This window comes from Haliotis rufescens, unplaced genomic scaffold, assembly GCF_023055435.1.
Source record: "Haliotis rufescens isolate VD_foot unplaced genomic scaffold, xgHalRufe1.0.p SCAF_5, whole genome shotgun sequence".
Taxonomy (NCBI): domain Eukaryota; kingdom Metazoa; phylum Mollusca; class Gastropoda; order Lepetellida; family Haliotidae; genus Haliotis; species Haliotis rufescens.
This window is the reverse complement of record NW_025964223.1, coordinates 47326758-47347642: the sequence shown is the minus strand read 5'-3', so window position 1 is coordinate 47347642 and position 20885 is coordinate 47326758. Positions and strand designations below refer to the sequence as shown.

Genomic DNA, 20885 nt, shown 5'->3' with positions numbered 1-20885 from the left:
ATTGTCTATAATATTCTATGCAACGCGCATATATTTGTAAAACGAATTCACGGCGTCGTATGTATCTGGACTAAGTAAAGATTTGTTCCACACATGCAGAATGCCCAGAACGAATTGAAGATTAAAGTTGTATTTTATGTTATGGACATGAATGAGTCTATTTATAAATTGTACATGAAGCAATAGCCTACCCATGGTGAAGTAGTTGGCCAACAGCATCCAGGTACTTGAGTGGATTGTTTCTGCTTGTGGAAGTTGGTCCTTTCGTCGAGCAAGGCGGTTTTCCATTTCTCCACCCACTCTTTTGCGGTTTTGTGGCGGCTAAACTGATCACTGGGTGTGAATAGGCTATACTCGGAAGGCATATATTGTTTCTCATAGCAGAATTGTTACTAACTGCGATGTAAACATCCACTCACTCACTCAACATTTACAAAGTGACGTCATCATTCAAGAGAAGGGAATTAAGATTTTTCCCCAACACTGTATTTTATTTGGTTGTAATACTTATGAATAATTCTAATATTCAAACGTTTAAATTCAAACTTATCAAAGTATTATGTAGCAAAAGTGTGATATAGTGATATAATTTGAATACTTTCACAGTTTTAATACACTTCTAAATAGAACAAAATATTTTGTCTGTGTTCTGTAAAGTATTAACACCCCAGGGGGAATTTCGGGTGAGAGTTAAGGTCCACGGCAACCAATATTTGTCGTAAGAGGCGGGTTGTCAGGCTCGGTGTTTTTGGTTACCGTTGATTGCGTGTCATCGTAAACCAGCGGCATGGTACATTGCTCATAATATCAATCACGGTTACTGCCAGGACATTGACATACAGCTGGTATGTTGCGAAGAGCGGCGTTAAAAAACAAACAAACATTTATATAGTATTACGAGTATAAACAATTACTGTATCGTGAAATTAATGCGCCACCAAATTAATGCGAGTGTCAACCCCGAGCCTGACATGTGTTATGAAGTGGATGCGAGTAGCCCCTACGTTTGAACTTTCGTTCCACGTACATGTATAACATATATCAAACAAGACAGATATAGCACGTGTCAAATAAATACGTGTCAGTGGAACATATTTACGATCAAGAAAATCACTGATGATCAGCAACGGATGAAAACATTAAAGCTCTTAACCAAATCACTCACTGCATCTTAGAAAAGTCTAACTGCATTTGTTCCCCTAAGCTATCATGATATGATTTAGAGCATCCAACTTCCATAAGATGTTATGGGATTTTATTTCGTCAGTTGACACAATATATTTTGAGTACTGCTGTTATGCAAAAGACCTTACGAAAGAATAAAAAAGAATTACATCTATTGACCAATGGGGTAGGTAAGTTACGGTGTAATTGGTGTCTGTCTGTGTTATTATCTATAACCCCTTCAAAAGAACTGCCGTTCATCTTTTCATTTTTGATGAATGTCCGGATCTGCCATATTGCATTATCTCCCTTTTTATGATTCCATGCATGCAGAGGCTCTGAGCATAAACAGTACTTCACTGACAATCGCAATCTCTATATTTTCCCTTTACATGTTAAATACCATAACGGACTTATGACGCATTCTGAAATAAACACCGCTTTAATGTAGTAAGTAGAACATGCCACTTTTAGAACATCACCCAGCATGCATTTCTGTTCATTCTCATTCCCTCCTAAACATGCACACTCTTGCACACACACCATCTTGCACACGAAATACAAACACATGTACTATGACGTTCCCAGTTGTGACAAGATACAGCATTGTCATTGAGTAAGTCACCATAACCTCTACTATATATAGTTATGACCCGTTAAACATTTGTAGTCATTATACTTCCTTGTTTGTACACACACCACCTCGCAGGCCACTAGGCACTATTACATCAAGCTATATATAGCTCCAGTCCACCTAGTGAGGATTGTCGGTTCTTGTTTGGCTTGTGTTAGTTATGTCATTTGTATTTGTGCTTGTTCATTTTACATTGAAAGACTGCATTTTTCCTCTGTGATATGTGTAGAACTATGATTTAAAACATACCTGCAAGATTCACGGAAATCGACACTTTGAAGATGTCTTAGGAGAGTGATTACGTGCTGACAGTCATGCATTGAACCTGCGAAAGTTGTGTACCTTGCCTGTGATTCAATTGTCAATGTTTGGGACTTCAGCGAGTCGACATTCTGCATACTAAATACGAATCCAACAGTTTAACGACATGTAATGTCTGAATGGAGTAGATATGTTGTATATCCATGGACATACAGAAAGAACGTATTGTATTTATGAGGACTGAGATTTAACAGCTATGCACGCAGAAAGAGCGTTTGTGGTCTGTGTTTATTTCGTTTTGGCTGCACACGGTGAGTACATAGACAGAGAGACGTTCCATTACTTTGTGTACTTCAGGATAGGCTGCATTGTTCATGTTGCAACTGTATTTCCACCAGATTTCAATTTTAGAAGTGACATTCTCGTTCGTTTCACTATCCGATATTAGGACACAGAAAGTGGTATCTTATAGCCACAGAAGGTTTCATAAGTATTTCAAAGAATCTTTCAGATATTGAAATACGGTAATTAACTAGGATTTCTAATGGGTTTCGTTCTGTTGAGACACCATTAAACATTTCTTAAACATTAATACAATATTCTGCATGGGACTTAGACTTAATAACGTCAGTCGTTTGTCACTTATTTAAAGTGCAACGGGACATGTTGCTTATCAGAAAATTTACTTGTCAGAAAATCGCTGAACAGTTAATGGTTTGTATTTTTTCAGGGTTTATCAGTAATGTCTTATTTGAGACAAAATACCTGTTTGTATGTGATACATATATGCACCTGTCATTCCTTGTAAGTAGTTCATTACAACTTAAATCAAAATATATGTCGTTTGTTTGTTGTTTAACGTCGCACTCAGCAATGTTCCAGCTATATGACAGCGGGCTGTTAATAATCGAGTCTGGACCAGACAATCCAGTGAGTGACATCATGAGCATCGATCCACGCAGTTGGAATACGATAACATGACATCAACCAAGTCAGCGAGCCCGACCACCCGATAATCGCTTTTTACGGCAAGAATGGGTTGCTGAAGAGCTATTCTACCCCGGATCTTCACGGGTCCAAAATGTATGATGTATTTACCAAGTATATTTGACAGTGAACGTGTTACATTATATTCAAAGGTGACACCAGCCCTGGGAACAGATGTACAAAGGGGTTGCCGGGAACCTTCACAATACAGCTTCAGTGTTCTGTCGGTGAATGGATACATGTCGAGCAAGAGGCGTATGGAGATGGAGACGCCGTGACATGTCGCCTGAAAAAAGCTGAGTCGTGCAGTAAGGTTCTCAACAGCAACAAGAATGGCCTGGTCGTCAACTGTAATGGGAAACAATCATGCCATGAAGCCGTGACCGCAACATCCCAAACAAACTGTAACTTTACAGATGCTGCTGCGGAAGTACACTACAGCTGTATTAAAGGTGAGACGCCAGTTAAAGCCATGGCGCCTTTGTCTTTGATCAATTATAATTCGAGACAACTTGGCAATGAGGGAACTCTTTTACCTATCATATCCCTTGGTGAAAGAAAAAGTACACGAAACATAGTCATGCCGTGAAGCCATAATCGCAACACCCCAAACAAACTGTAACTTTACAGATGCTGCTGCTGAAGTAAATTATACCTGCATCAAAGGTGTGACGTAAATATAATATGTGATTAAACTGACACCATGAACATTGATTGCTTTTAATAATATTAGTCACTGATTCAGTAATACCTGCACGTATGATTGTAGATATATGACATAACAGTCATACATGAATATGTTAATGTTAATAGCAAATAATCTGCACGTTCGCGTGTACCTCATAATCATCAACTCATTCTACTGTATGTTTTGCAACCAACCATAGTATAGTATATTTTCTATCAACGTTGATCTGTCACATTAGGTGGTTGCCATTCTTTGACATTGGAACTTGACGTGCATCACATCTAATCTCGTTCTTAGGAATCCTAACTATTTTCGGCAGATCGTGTTTTCAAGCACTGACTTAAACTCGAATAAAGCTCGACGTTGTTAGGATGGAATATAATTCACGTTTCCTGATCATCGGCTGCACAACTTTAACAGTGCACAAATGAACATATCATGCTTTGACATAATTCACATAGGTATTGCTGGCAACATTTAAAACAAAATAGGGGCGGTCGGGTAGCCTAGTGGTTAAAGTGGTTAAAATATGTGTTAAATGTAATTTTGATATGAATCAGACGCACTACACGCACCTGTCTCTATCGGCCTAATGTGAAATAGGTGCGACTATATGTGAGATTAACCTAAATGTGAAAACAGGTGGCAGTGAGGGGGAGGATCTGCAATGTGTTTTTGCAGCCTCTAACCTGAATATATTTTATGTTCCGTGGCACGGGTGATCCTAGCGCCTGAGGCGCCGCAATTCTCGTGTCAAAAACCTATGAAGCTATGATCCTGGGTTCTAGATTTACCAGGGCCCCACCCGTGCTCGTTAATACACGCCCAAAAGCTGCATAACTCTGGGCTTTCCTACCAGGCTGACACGCCATGATATAACTAAAATACTGTTCAAGGCGCCATTAAACCAGACAAATTCTAAAGTTTGCTACGATACCCTTCAGTAATAAAATATGATTAATGTAATATGGTAGTTGCCGAGATTGCATTGAAGCTTATTGCGGTCCGCCTCAGTGAACAAGTGGATAGAGCGTCTGGTCGGTGGTTCGATCCCTTTCCCGCGTCACGTCAAAAGTCGGTACTGTTTAGCGTTCGTCTTTAAGGCGACAAGACAAGGACTGGTAGGTATACATGCAGTTATTCTTAGTGGGGTATTCATGTTTAACTGTATCATGATGGGTCAGTGGGTTGACACCACAAACCGACATACATCCGTACACACGTGTGTATGCACATCGCTATGTAAGTGCAATAATCTTGAACTCTACGTTAAGCTCCATTTCACATCATGACGAGGACATGTGATGACAAAATGATCACATTGAAAGTCAAATTTGACATTTTCAGAAATGTGGATTAATGTATTTAGTTCGTTATGACAACATGCACCTGACATGCAGTACACAAATATGTAATGCAAAAACTGTAAACACAACAAACACGTGTATACCTTCAGTTGAGAATTTACACCTGTGATATCGAGCATTCGCGGTTTATCAGATTATGCCTGAGTGATAACATGCGTACGTAACTGGTTTGGCATCTCTGGGTTTCTGCAGGCCGCCCGGAGAGGCCCGTTACTGTATCATGGGATATAGTCGCTCCAAACTATGTCATACAAATTACACATCACAGTTCCATGTGCGAATCATGAGTCTGTAGACAATTGTAAAAGTCGTATCGAAACTTTAGGACATGATATCCTGAGTCCGAGACTGTTTATCTCGAGGTCAATGAATGGAATCCTGAGGCCACGATTTAATGATTGTGCCGAAACTGTAATTACCTATTAAACGTCCATAATAATGCCTCATTATGATCATGTGTTCCTGATTAATTACGTTTAACTACGTTTATTGACGAAGGCCAAATATTACCCAATATAATGTCCAAATAAACTGCACATACATGGTGTGTCCAGCATGTTTCTTTTAGTATTGTTCCTCATAGCTGTCTATCTTGACGTGTCGATCAGAAGTGTATTTGTTTCACATTTCGAAAATCATGTCAAGGTTTTGTTGGACCAACTTCTATTTGTGCTCCAAAGCTATTCAGCTTCAGGTTTTCTTCATTTTAGCCCTGATCAACCGGGCGCCAGTACAAAGATCAAACATAAAAAAATCAATTTGCTTGATGTTCCTATTACCATAGATATATCGCTAGTTTGAATCCCAACCTATAAGTTGTTCTACTTGTCATGTGCACTGTGTTTCAGGTAGTATGGATATGTGTAGTTCAGTCAACAAAACAGTAAACGGGTCGGTGTACCTCCATTCCCCGGGATTCCCTGACAGTGACCCTGTAAACAGCAGCTGTGTTGTTAGGATCACAGGGGATAATATACAAGTAACATTGGTAGAACAGCGGATGAAGACAGGGTTACTTAACATCTCAGGTGACGGGAAACAACTCTGGACAAGCGTGAACGTGAACCAATACAACAGGGTATTTCCGGGAACAGCTGCCGAAGTAGTAATAGTCTATGATAACCATGATCAGAATGTATCAAATGTATGGATACGTGTTGCTGGTATGTATCAGTGTATAAATCATTTATATCTTTAAGTCCATATCAATTTATCAATCAATGAACAGTAAAATATGATCTAATGGCGATAGTGAATTTTGCCTTCCTTTCGAGAAAGCATGTAATAATTTCAATTTACCTTCAGTGATTCGTGTGTGAATCCCTTTAACCAAACTATCCTGAATAAATACTCTCTGATTTGTACTATGTTTCGACATCTCTCCAGAACCACTGGTTCCATAAAAAAGTGCAATAACGCCACACTGAAACCCCCCATCTTTTAACATCGATCCGTGATATAATTGTATGATCTATGACGTGACTGGTGCTTTCAAAGTGTATATAATGTATAATAAAATGTATTTTAACTAATTATTCAGTAGATATAAATGAATTACACGACCTATTGCGCCATGGTCTGCTAGTTTCTCATTCCATAAATCGCATACCTTCCTTAAGATAAAGGTGTAGCGCAGGCCTAGTGATTGCTGCAGAAATATGTTTTGCATAGCTTCAGGTCAAATGAATATAACTTCCAACGGACTAATGTCGGATGCATCAACCACACCAGTACCCATGTCACCACATCATCCATCTATTTCACAAGATACAACCAGTGAAACAACTGCGACAACAGGAAGTGCACCTTCTACTACTATGGGTGAGTGTCTACTGGTGACAATATTGTATAACCATGAACGTATACGTAAGTGATCAGTATTAATAGCTGGTTATAACTATATGTTTTTAATTACCACTCTTTTTTTTTTTTTTTCTTCTGTATAAATATAGAGATTTGTGTTGGGTAAAACATACTTGTTGACACACATGTAACAAATGTAGTCGATGTCTGTATTGTTATTACCTTTGTTCATTACCTTAAGAATAGCAATGGATTTGAATTAGCTTTTATAATAATCATTTATCTCAATACAGCTTTCCACGCACGTATAAACTGGTTTATATGTGTGTAAATAATCAAATGCTGTAAAAAGACAACATACAGAACAAACAAATCTGTCATATACATATTGCTGGGCTACCATCCGTAAGAACTACATCCGATTAGAACGACATACATGTACCATGAGAAGAGCAGCTGGTGTGCTGTAACTGGCTGTAAATCTGTCCGTATTGAAATCATCTTGTTTTGTGATATATCTTCTCCTTGCCTAAAAGGAATGCTCACAGTATGCATGAACAACTAAATACAGGCCACATGTACATGTAAACTAAGTAATATGTGTTTGTGAAATTACTTTTGTGACCTAATAAACACACACAAACCAGAAGCTTTATTAATTGGAAATGTTTTCAGTGCAGATATAGGGTACACAGGAAACATTCACACAACATTATTATTGTATGCATACCAATTCCCGAATGACATAATATCAATAATTGTCAACTTGCAGCTGTATGCGTCTAATTGTTTCCATGCATAATATAAGCATATAATGTAAACTCATTATGTTATCAATACCACACAGATACTATAATATTCAGTTATATATGCACGCACATACAAACGCAAGATATCGCGCCTGTTCCAAAAGCGTTTCTACCCGACGACTTTCGGGTGACATATTGTATACCGTTCATCAGGGGGATTATGCTATGCCGTTTTAGATGCCTTCGTACAATGGACTCTGCTTTTAAAAGACATTTCTTGGGATTATGGAAAGGGTTTTGTTGCTTTTATTCAATGTACATGTACATAGTGCTTAAAATATTTGACATATTTGTATAGGCTTTGAACACCTTGAATTACTATACATAGTGTATGTAAGATTCGACTACTTATGTATGGAACTGAGAGACAGAATACTTAACAGGATGGTATAATCCACATTTTTTAAAACTAAAAATCAGTAGCATTTACAATATATCCAATAATGCGGACACTTTGAAAAATTACATCATGGTACAATAACACAATGTGAAAAATGTGAAAATGTAAAAATGAATAATTACACCCCCCCCCCCCCCCCCCCCCCCAAATAAAACCCCAACAAAACAAAACAACAACCAAAAACAACTGTGTAATGAAAAGTCTTCTTTATTAACACTAATCCCACTGTTTATATATAAGAACTTAGCTTACAGAACGTATCTATGACTTTCTTCCACAATACCAAATAACTTACGAAACATTCTACTTTTATCTCCATAACATCCTTATCTAATGGTCTTATCAATGGTCATGTAATACTAGTCTAACAACATGTATATACATGTGTACAAAAGGTATGTGAAACTTTTAAAAGATTTCTTGAAACTTGTCTTCAAAGAACTAAACAATTTGTTTGAACCTTTCGCACTGCCACCAAACACCTCCTTCGATTAGTAGTAAATTAACATGTATTGTTCATATCTAAAACAACCGTCACTGAATAGAAATTCAAAGGGTTCAAAACATAAATATATTACACAATGATTCATATTCGTATTCATTTGTAACTCGGATTGTAACCTGGTGATGAAAACTAAATGATGATGTTTATCTCAAGCAAAATGGATAATTCTTGAAAATCGCACTTTGCGATTTTTGTCATTACACTAAGTAATATTCCTCAACAAAACATGAATATATTACACAATTCATCTCAACGGGAAAAATCATACATTATTTTAACCCAATTCTGCGTCCATTTCCTACGGTATTCGTTCTACAGGTTCTTTCTCTCAACAGACAAATCAACCACAGAGGCAAAGACAGTGAATCGAACAACGAAAGAAAACATGACGTCGACTGCTTCGTTTATAACAGGTGAATATATAAATAACTATTTAAACATCCAGATCGCATGATGAATGATTACGCACAGTTCATGTAGTGGTCTCATTCAATGCTCCATGGAAGCGGTTTTTCACGGACAAATGTACTCAAGCACTCAATTAGTCGGATTTCATTTGTTGGTCATTGAATATTACGGACCGATCGTCTGGAGGAGGTTGGATGGGGTATTCGCAGAACGTCCAGGATTTGTGCTAGAAACCGACTATTTTGTAACACGGTCCCATATTATTTTGAAGACACATTCATTATATTCAACTTCAATTTTTTTTGAATTTTTTTTCTTATATCACGTTTCATTGTTTGTTAGTTAACTCTAGATATCGTCATTTATCGGGTAGTATTTTTTTATATTTGTACGCGTCTTTGTACATGTTTTATCCATAGACGAACATTGGACATGTTAGCGTAAAGCATAGGATTCATATTCATATTCATTTGTAACCCGGATTGTAACCTGGTGATGAAAACTAAATATTGATATTTATCTCAAGCAAAATGGATAATTCTTGAAAATCGCACGTTGTAGTAATATTCCTTATAGGCGGAAAGGCTGGTTTTCACTTTGTAAATACCAGCACACGTGCAGCTATCTTCGTTCATTAATCATCGCGATATTTCGTAATTCTATTGCAAGTGGCAGGGACTATTGTTACCACTGTATTTCGTCGTGCCGTCTTATAATTGCCTAATAACAAGAAAGGGAACTTTCAACAGGATTGACTGAAACCAGTAACCGGAAAACGCCCGTAGAAATAAACAGTTATACTTCTTATGATTTTTCAAAAAGAAATATAGTCAGTACCAGATGTATTAACCGATACACACAATCTCTTGTACAGGTCAGCTCGTTCATGGAAAAAATCGGAACTAAAAGTGACAAAACCCTCTGCGTTATCAACAGAAATATCTGCTTATAAGAGGAGACCATTGTACTATTCCGACTATAACATTTGTATGAGATTAATAATGAAAGGTGATCGTATCCTGCCTCACCGGTGGCACCTGTCACAAACACATGCAACTGTTCACTCGAAACAACACGGGTACTCATGGAACAAGTCAAGATAGCGAATTGAATTGAATATTCCTTATTCTAATCCATGGCGGCGAATTCATATTCTAATGAAATTTGTACTCGTGATGTGAGTTGAGCGCTAATACTTTTGAGATCGACGTTCTTTTTGTATTTCTTGTTTGATAGGCATTACTTAGAAGTTGGCGGATGACAAGATAGACACAATTTTATGGATAACAACTTCTTTAATACTGTAAAAAGCGACGTTTCGGTATAGATCCTTATACCGTTGTCAAGCAAGAACAATTTACCTGACATAATTTCACAGAAAGGTATATTACTGGATTTTTTTCTGAAACCGTGTATTAATATTATCTTTGATGCACATATATGTACAAATATGATGTGTGGAAATGTAATCATTTTACATCACAATTGTTAATTCTTCATCGTAACTCCAGACAATAAGGACACAACACTTTCAACAACCACGTCAACGGCAGCTAGCGATGGGTCTGATCCAGGTAAACACTTTTACATCCATCTGAAAAACTCATTGTCCAATTTAACGTTTTCAAAGTCACTGGATACACACATATGTCCTTTGAGGGTTTTTTCTGATCCAGTACATAATCACACTGTAACACTTCATCAGCGTGCATGAAGCAGTCTAAATTGATCCAACCTTACTGACGTTAAAAATAATAACTTAACAGAACATATGGTCGGAAATGTAAAGTCAATTATTGCTTACGATACATAGATAGAGGTATTTCACTCACTTAGTATATCATCGTATTAACCTTACACTTACAGAAACGGTAGTTTGGATTGCCTCTGCGGCATCAGGCTGTTTTATCCTGATCTTAATTGTCGTGATTGCGGTTGTCCTTTGCAGGTAATATTATATTATTTATTTCCTTCTTCCTTTTTGTGGAGGGGGTGGTGGTACTGTAATATTCATAGTATAAGTTAATAAAAGTAAATAGATAATGCATATAATTGTCTTCAACTATCAACCTTAAGGGCTGTCTGAAATACATTCTCCTTAATATTAAATATTAATGTCACATAAACATGTCCAATAATTGTCTTATTGTCTTTCAGGTGTCATCGTGTGAAGAACAGCGGTTCACCTGTTGCTCCTGGTAGCGAGAGTTTTGAAAGGTCTTTTGAACTCACTCACTCACAAAACGAAACGAGTAACATGCATTTTGTGCTTGATCCAGAATTGGTTGCTGGAAGTGGTGAACGGATATTACATACAGAATCTAGACACAAAACTGAGAACTATAAAACTCCAGTGCAAGATCAGTATTCTGATGTGTTGCCTAGGAGTTCTAGAGTAAATATGTACGACAACAGTACATTTACAGTCACAACCAGCACAGCCGACATCGGAGCACCCCAACTCCTGAAAGACACTGTTGCCAGCACGGCTTACAACGATCATCGTGCAATATGTGATATGACCGAAAATGACATATATGACGGAGAAGTGGCTTCGAAAGATGTTACTGTAGATGGAATGGTTGATAATGGACACAATGGCAAATTCGAGTATGCCAGAGAGGATGGATATGTACAGGGCGAATCGGACGTTTCTCCTAGCAACACGAAACCCATCAGGAAAGAAAAAGCTGATATGATAGAAAACGACGTCTACGACGGAGGGCCTCCTCCCCATAATGACCCCGTTGGCAGCATGGATGACAACGAAAATCATGATAGCAGACGCATATCAACAGAAAAAAGTCATATGACAGAACATGATTTGTATGATGGAGGACTGGATACGGGAGATGATACTGGTGGGGGAATGGTTGACAATGAACTCTATGATAAATTTGGACATGACAGAGAAAGGGATTCTATACAGGACGAATCGGACGATTCTCCCAGCAACGTATTTGATAAAAGCGTTCAGGATGACGAGGATAACGTTATGGTGTCCAATGGTCTCTACCACAGTTTCAAGTAGCAGCAGAGATGCTGCAGGTAACACGGTCTGTGGTGGCGATGATTCAACAGGAAATGATGATTATAAGGATAATATTATATTACGGTCATTAAAATAAGATGATTTTTGTCAATGATGGGTGTATGTAAATCTGAGACTTACACAAAACGGCTATCAGGCATTTACGTCATCAGTGGGTGCATGAACAGGAATGTATATGTAGAAATGCAGCAAATGAAAAGAAACTGTCCACACAGTGTCCAGCTACTCAAAATATAAAGACATTAGTTTCATCTAAGTGTATAATATTAGACAGAAAATATTGCTTCTCTGGTCAAATGACATTTTTACATATTTGGTCATATTTAATGTTCAAATGCAACCGAACTCGTTTTGTTGAAGACTATTTTCAAAATATGCAATGCTCTTCTGTTATGAATGGCAATGAATTATAAGTAAATACCGTTCTTTTGCCAATTACAACCCAAAACAGTTTAAGATAGTTTCGTACATCAGATTTTTCATATTTGAAGAAACAAATAACCTCGCCTCTGCGTATGTCACTTCGACTGACTCGTGCTGTCATTTGCTCTTTCCATATATACCCTGTTCGTATTCTCTATATATTGCAGTCTTGGCATTTTCACTGGTGATGCAATTTAACAACACGATATAAATCGAGGAAACACGATAATTATAAAATTAAGAACACAATGAATGTAAGAGGCCGATGTTATTCTTCTCAGGGGAAAATTTCATGCCTTTTTCCTGTATCAATGACATGGAAAGTCGTCGGTTTCCTGATGTTTACGAGCTAATGCTTCTTCCAAATGTGGGAGAAGTAGTTTAACAATATTCATGTCGTCATGCGTATGTTTATGTTGTTTATATTATTTGTTCACTGATTCAATCACCCCTTTCTCGTTTTACTTTTTCCAGTTTCTCTAATGTACATAATTCGGATGATTGCGTTAAATGTATATATGTACACTTATATAGCACATGGAAGCTAATAAACATTATTTGACTGTTTGTCAGAGTATATTCTATACATCCTAACTAGATACATTTAACGCCAAACACACCGCATACACACATTTCCATTGACTTCCCTACGACCAAGCATTCCCATTTGTGAATGTATGTATTCTTCAAATAATTTGAGCAAATTCCATCCATGACTATTGCCTCATGCGCAATATTAAAAAAAACAGTGATCACCATCAAGCTTGAAGATAAACGTGATAAAAAATACTAAAAATATGGGATCATGAAATATATATGTCAATATCAAATATCAGAAGAAACATAAGTGTTGACGACAAACGTCCTATGCAAGAACGTGTATGTCTGTAAAGCCTGACACCAATACACATCCCATATTTTGCACGTGACTCATTTGTGGTTTTGACACTTTCAAGTAAGGTCGATTAATCTCTGTGGACCATTATTTTTGTCAATCTTATTAATTGTGCTTTTCATACAGTTGTGATATACTTGATTTACTACTTTGTGTAAGAACTAGCAATGAGGCGTCTGCAACGCGGGGAACTTCTACGGGCTATTTGCATAATTGAAACTGGCAGAAGTCAAAGTGCATTGGCCAATTCGTCCAATGTTTCATAGTGTGTGATTCGCAGACTATGGAACAGGTACCAACAAACCCAAAATGGTGACGATCAACCTCGTTCAGGGCGGCCATGTCAACGACAAGAGTACAGGATCGATGACCTGAATCTAGGCTCTATGAAATCGAGCTCAAATGGCGATTTAAATTGCTGCATACCTTCGTTAGTCTACAGGAGTACGAATTACGTGTCAGACGAAATCGTCTACATGCAGCTCATCTCCATGCTCGACGGCCGCGTGTTGTGCTGCCCCGTAACAAATCGTTATATTGCCAACAGTGTCAATGACAACATTATCAATGGTGTACATAACGTCGAATCTGGGATTCCAACCAACACCCTTTGCTGTCCCGTTTGCAAAGCCTGTTAGTCGACATGTTGTCTTTCATGACGACAAATCACGTGCTCACGAATAGTTAATGCTCACCTCCAGCAGTACAACACCCACAGAATACCATGGCCAGCAATGGGCCCAAACGTTTTCCAAATTAATCACGTCTGGACATGATAGGGAGACGTGTTCGCCAACGTGACAGACCACCGACCACGTTGGCTGAACTTGGTCGGGAAGTGCATGAGGAGTGGGATGGAGAGACTCCCTCAAATCGTCACTGGGAGACATGTACATGTACATAGTAATGAATGTCAAATTTGACACATTGTGGCGCTATCACGCACTTCTGATAAAAAAACCGTCAACTTTGAAATTTTCCATCCTACCTCTGTCGTCCTTCGAGATCGTTAGCGGTCGAAATATCTACTGTCATACTTCACTACGGTTGTGATGTGTTCCCAATTCGTTAATTATTATCATAGAACTATTACTGGAAAGTAATATCTCTTGAATTTTTTTTAAATTTTATGATATTACACAGTATCGCCTACATTTTATGAATAGCTAATGTAAACTATAGTTGGCTTATCTTTCACAAAAATGAGGAAAAGCCTGAAAAATGACTATTTACATGTATACTGTTTCACTTTTATATAGTTACTGCATATAAAACCTGTATTTTCGTGACTGAACAATCCTATCATCAAATGAAAACTTTTCATTATAACATCAAAAATAGAATGCTTACTAACCGCTCAAGGTTTCTCTTGGCTTCGTTAAATAGCCATACAAACTAATGATATGTATCTATGGTCATAGTTAGACACTGAGTAACAAATATTCTGATCGAGTACATTATTTTCCTTTTCCTTGCTGACCTAATTGCATGGGGATTATCCCCATAAGTGCAACACAACTAGCATATTGAATACTGGTCCGTCTGCACATTAATTGACCGACCGATGTGCGCACCTGTTATAGATTCAAACGTTGGGTATAACACTGTATTACAGGGTTAGTAGTGTAGATCGCCGAAGTGGTAATAGACAGGTAAATGCGTATCAAGGTCTGAACAGCGTCAGTGATAGTTTGCGAACAGGACAAGCACCAAGACAAGTGGTCTGACTCAACCAGTCTTGGGAAGGATCACACGACCATGAATAATTTATTGCAGTAAAATGGTCTACAACGTTTCCAAATAATAATGGAAAATGATAGCAAACCATCAGGCTGTGCTTAATTACATGTACGTGAACGAGGCAGAATTAAAGATTCTTGTCCAATCATGACGCAGCACAATCTTTATAATTACTGAACAAATGACATAAATGTTAAATTACATAATGCTCATTCTCATGAAATGATACAAAACGTTATTAATAACAGAAAACCATGATGTTGTACAATGTATACAGTCTATCCTTGTAATAAAGTCAAATATTATCGGTTTCATTTATTTACTAAAGGACATCGAAGTATCGAAAACGTGTAACGCATGTCTTGTTTCAGACATCAACACATCTTTAGCAGCAATGGTTGGTGTTCTGGCGTTATGCTGCGTATCGATCATCGTGTATTAGTAAGTATCTCCTGTTATCTTTACCCCCGAACATTTAAGGCAAGACGACAGAGATATTAATATAAACAATGTAATCTTGATAATAAAGACATCATTATTTGCTCATATTAGTAGGGATGTATTTCAATATTTCAATGTATTTCATTTTTGCAGCAAGGTAATCAGGCCCTACAGAAAGAACTTGAGGTCTAATTCGCAGACGCCCCCATCAGAAAGCATCCCCCGAGAGGTATTACAAACGCCCAGTCAATATAGAATACAAAATAACAATGTTACAGAGGATTACAGTTACTCGAATCTGGTTATGTATGATAGAAGTAATAACTACGAGAGGCTACATCAACGCAACGACAGTGGTGAGGATCATGGCTATGGTGACACCATTACAGAAGGACCGTCATATATCAACACGGTTGGCGGGGAAGATCACAAAGGTGATGCTGGTACTGAAGGAGGACCGTCGTACATCAACAGTGGTGGTGTGGAAGACAGCTACAGTGACACTGGTAGAAGAGGATCCTCATATGCCAACAGTGGTGGCGTGGAAGACAGCTACAGTGACACTGGTAGAGGAGGATCCTCATATGCCAACAGTGGTGGTGTGGAAGACAGCTACAGTGACACTGGTAGAAGAGGATCCTCATATGCCAACAGTGGTGGCGTGGAAGACAGCTACACTGACACTGGTAGAGGAGGATCCTCATATGCCAACAGTGGTGGTGGGGAAGACAGCTAACTGACACTGGTAGAGGAGGGCCGTCATATGCCAACAGTGGTGGTGTGGAAGACAGCTACAGTGACACTGGTAGAGGAGGATCCTCATATGCCAAGAGTGGTGGTGGGGAAGACAGCTAAAGTGACACTGGTAGAGGAGGGCCGTCACATGCCAACAGTGGTGGTGGGGAAGACAGCTACACTGACACTGGTAGAGGAGGGCCGTCATATGCCAACAGTGATGGTGGGGAGGATGGCTACAGTCACACTGGTTGTATGACAAACTTGGTGATAGAGTAGATAGTTGTTGTGACACTGGTAGAGGAGGAACATCATACTTCGTTATTGTTTGCGGGGGAGATGGCGACGGTGACACTGACTTTTATTGCTGATTCCAGGTGTGCAAATGAAGCTGAAACTGTTCAATATAGAAAGAAAATATTAGTTCATTGATGCTTATCCGTACACTACAACTACACTAGGTTTGTTAAATATGATAATAAAACGATTTTCTTTTTAATTCCTTTCATTCAAAGTGTCTTCGGGAATTATAAAATGTTTGGAATATAGAGCTGACTTGATCGGAGATGTGATTTCAGCCAGCTGAGACTGTGCATGTGGACACAAAGTTGCACCGATTACGTAATACATCTAGGCTCTTTGTTCAAGGAGAAATATACAAGAAATGATATGTAACAATCCTCTGTGTACTAATTACATGATTCGATGTTATCAGTTCTGAGTTCTGAGAAACAGTGATTGAAGTATCTACTACAATTAACAACACATGTATATAATAAAATATAAAAATAAATCTCCGCTGGAATTGGTGGTGACGATCATTCGACTGGGTAAGAATAGTAAAATATATAATTAGACTATCAACTATTCACACCCGATACAAAAAACAAGAGACATGTTTTAGTAACAGTGCTATTACATGACAATTGAATTCAAATTAGCAGATTAATTAGAGGAAGTGACTACATCTACGTTATCCCCTTTAATCAAATCTGTCAATAAACTGAAAGTCATATCTATCGGAGACACCCCAGAGTTACTAAGTTTTATTCATTTTAATTTACTATATTTCTACAATTCAAAATACTTTAGTGTTACATCTTTTAGAGGAATGGGCATACACAGATGAATTATATTGATTCCGTGTGTGAATGCACGTAATACTTCTCAGCTCCAATATGCTTCACACGGGTGCTATATCTGAATTTGTAATGTGAAGCATACGTGTAGTCTTCAGTCAAACAAGTTTGTGTTGTCTATGCTATATCCTGTCCTTGGGAACCGCTTGTGCACAGGCAAGTTGTTTAGTACAATATGTTTTTCTTTATTAAAACCTGTTTCAATTTGTTTCCACCATTTTCTCTATACCCTTTTATGCATGTTTATTTTATGTTTCTTGATATTACTGTTCATGTCAGTGTTCCCAAATCTCGTGTATCTCGTGTATCAGTGTTTTACACTTTAATGTTTCTCCTTCCTTAAAAAACGCCATAACATTTCAGATCATGACCATCCTCTAATACACAACAGATGATGCCAAGCCATATTTGATTTGTTTGTATTGTCTACATGGTCCTAAAATTGATTTGCCTAGACTCTAAATCTTTTGTCTAGTGCATATTTTCACAAACAGGACCCTTAGCTGATATAAGGAATGTAACATTTATCTTACTTACTTTTTTTAACTGTTTTTTTTTATCAAATAAGTCTGTTAACAACGTTTATACAATTACTGTTTTAAAAAATATGGTGTTATGGCATTTTTCCTTATTGTTATCTGAACTAAATGAAGTACTTCTATTTTGTTAGTGGTTGTTCAACTTAGTTACTTATTCAACTGTTCTGAATACTATTATAAGGTAAAAATGCATCCCCAAAATTATAACAAGGTCAACCTTTAAATTAATGGTTATAACATTAAAACGCCGAAGTGTTGTCGCAAACAAGCAGGAATTCATTAGGGCGATGACAGTGACAGGACATTTCGGGATGGCTTCGGTGTTGTCGTCGCCAATATACAATAGCCATCTTAGATAGGTTAGTAGGTCCCGGTAATTTTCCGATCATGTCACAAACAAGACTTAATGGTCTGATATTGTTCTAACCAATTAAAATGATCTATGAGGACGTGTGACAAAGACCCGAACACTTTAAAATTATACTTTCAAAATTAGAAGATGAGAGCGCGGTTTTGCAGTCGAACGAGTTGAATCCCGATCGTTCTAAGTTTCAAACTTTGTGACGCGCCTGGCCGTTCTGATCCTGTCGTGTATTGATAGATGAACTGAAGAGAAAGTAAAACTAATGTGAGTATAAAGCCAGTGTTGCGTTACTTTATTACGCGAGTATGAAGCCTGATAGAGACCACATAGAATAAACTAAATATAAAGTAAATTTAGCCAGAATCACTGACATAGAAGTTATATCAAGCCTCCTTGCGATTGTTATGTTGTAACCACCCTCTTAATTGTTTCTACAACTTTGTAAGGGAGGATTGCAAGTCTATTATACGATTGACAACTGTGTGTGTGGACGCGATGCAGACAGGCAAAGGGAAGTAACTCAGTTCGTTTGCGTCGTCTGCTACGGGTTTTGCTAACTGCCGGGGCTCCGGGTACATAGGCTCATAGACAGAATATATCACACCACATACCCCTGGAGATCAGCTGACAGATTGTGATTGTTCACATGCGAAAAGTAGTAGATCCTACGGATATTTATCTTGCGCTCCTGTATCACAGAAGATGTGTAGTTCCCGACTAGTAACTTTGTTAAAAGGATTCATACATCTATAGAGTGTGTTCTGAAAGGGACGATATAAGATCATCAATATGCCTGAAGCTGAAGCTAAATCCACGAACGGGTGCTGAAATATCAAGAATTGTTGTCAACACTAATATGAGATCGAATCGACGACCATCACGCTCATAATGATTTGTGGCCTCTCAGGCTACTTGGCCACCCGTGTCAACAATACCTATCAAGAGAAATCATCGCCGTTTTTCTTTGATAGAATCTTTCAGGGGATGAAGCACATCCGCATAATAGGCACCAGTAATCGTCTTTTGACTTTCTAAGTCATCAACAAGGATCACACCCTTTGTATCCCAGAATACAGTGGCCATAACGTTCTTCACTGATCTTGAAGACTTGAATTTCTTTGGTGCCGGAGAAATGGAATGGTGCCATTCAATGGATTGACGTTTTTACCCATGATCATAGTGGAAGACCCATGTTTTATCACCCGTTACTAAACTTTTTTTTTAATTTGACGAAATCCTCCTCAATAAGTTCTAAGTTATCTCTAGCAACGTCAGAATTTTGAAAAATTGTCACCCAACGAGCAGATATCTTATTCATCTGTAAATGTTCATGAAAAACAGTTTCAATGGATCCATGGCTTAGACCTGTGTCTTCCTTATGTTCTTTCTGACGGTATAAGATTTTTCTATCTGCTTGATTGAATCTTGTTCTCCCAGCCTTAAACATATCTGCCATGCGATCCTGGAGTTCTCGTGAAGTACTTTTTACTAAAGTAAAAAAACTTGATGACTGCTCGGTACTCGTTCCTTGCCATATCTGTGTCCATTTGGACCCTTATCACGTTCACCTGGCTGTCACTAATATACAAACGACCTCAACAGACAAAGCACACGTGGAATGAACTACTCAAACATTGTACTACGTTGACCAGTTGAATGTTAGTCAGGCTTAGAACTTTTTGCCCAGCCCTCGTATTAAAGTTATGAAGTCTGTACGCTAAATACTGACACAAAAGATAAATACGTACACATATTTTCGCACAGATCGAAGCTGGAAATTGAATAAATATATCACTTGTTTCTTTGATTAAGGAAGTCACGATTACTTAAAAATATTTGCTTGAATATTTGAATTCAAGCGTGATCAGTGTTTGAAGATCACGTTTTTCTTGAAATTGTTCGATCATCAACTGAGAGTAAATGGTAGGGAATAAAATGTGTTCCGGCATTGCCTGGTGGTGTTTACTAACAATTTATTCAGCTAATGTCTGATCAAAGAGCATGGCGTCGTAGTTATTATATTGTCTCTTATTTCTATTTGTATCCTGGTCCTTTTGTATTGTGAAGGGGGAAGGTCGGTGGTCGGTGGTTCGATCCCCTTATGGTTCAGGCACGTGTAATTAAGGGATTAAACTCTGCACAGCGAATTGCGGCGCCTTTTCAGCTGGGGGACCTAGCCCTTTCAATTATCACAATAAATATATTATACTAATACTCAGATACAATACAAAAGGATTTAAGACCTTGGATACATAAATAATAAACATGTTTTCATCATCATTATCGTTGCCGCAACCAATATCACATACAAACATTGCATTACAAATGAAACGTAGGTTAGGTTTCTGAGGGATTTTCACTATCACCAGTGAGGCGTGGTATTTTGTTAAACGTTCATGTGAGCAGCGGGACGAACAATACCCCTGGCGCACAAAACCGATGGTGTTCAACCATCAAGTTATTCAAGCTGCCCTTTCACCAAGTTCGTCATAGTTCTTTGGGCATAATAATATACATCAACCTTTCACGCA

At 38.0% G+C, this 20885-nt stretch overlaps 1 protein-coding gene across 3 annotated transcripts; it reads left to right on the top strand.

The window, feature by feature from the left end:
- Positions 1-1862: 1862 nt before the first annotated feature.
- On the top strand, positions 1863-16811 carry LOC124137135. Of its 3 annotated transcripts, XM_048384428.1 has the most exons (9): positions 1863-2370; positions 3199-3498; positions 5950-6264; positions 6773-6922; positions 8954-9031; positions 10538-10600; positions 15508-15577; positions 15731-16053; positions 16114-16811. In XM_048384428.1, the coding sequence occupies exons 1-9, from the start codon at positions 2316-2318 to the stop codon at positions 16311-16313; spliced, it is 1554 nt and encodes a 517-aa protein (XP_048240385.1). In that variant the 5' UTR covers positions 1863-2315; the 3' UTR covers positions 16314-16811. The 3 variants fall into 3 exon arrangements, with proteins under 3 accessions (XP_048240385.1, XP_048240384.1, XP_048240383.1); XM_048384427.1 differs by having other exon boundaries at positions 15731-16811; XM_048384426.1 differs by lacking the exons at positions 15508-15577; positions 15731-16053; positions 16114-16811 and adding exons at positions 10893-10974; positions 11184-13068.
- The last annotated feature ends 4074 nt before the right edge of the window (positions 16812-20885 follow it).

Bases quoted from the DNA above. Each gene is read 5' to 3' on its own strand.
- LOC124137135 (XM_048384426.1), top strand. From the start codon at position 2,316: ATGCACGCAGAAAGAGCGTTTGTGGTCTGTGTTTATTTCGTTTTGGCT. The intron at 2,371-3,198 runs GTGAGTACATAG...TTATATTCAAAG, and splicing joins TTTCGTTTTGGCTGCACACG to GTGACACCAGCCCTGGGAAC. The intron at 3,499-5,949 runs GTGAGACGCCAG...ACTGTGTTTCAG, and splicing joins ACACTACAGCTGTATTAAAG to GTAGTATGGATATGTGTAGT.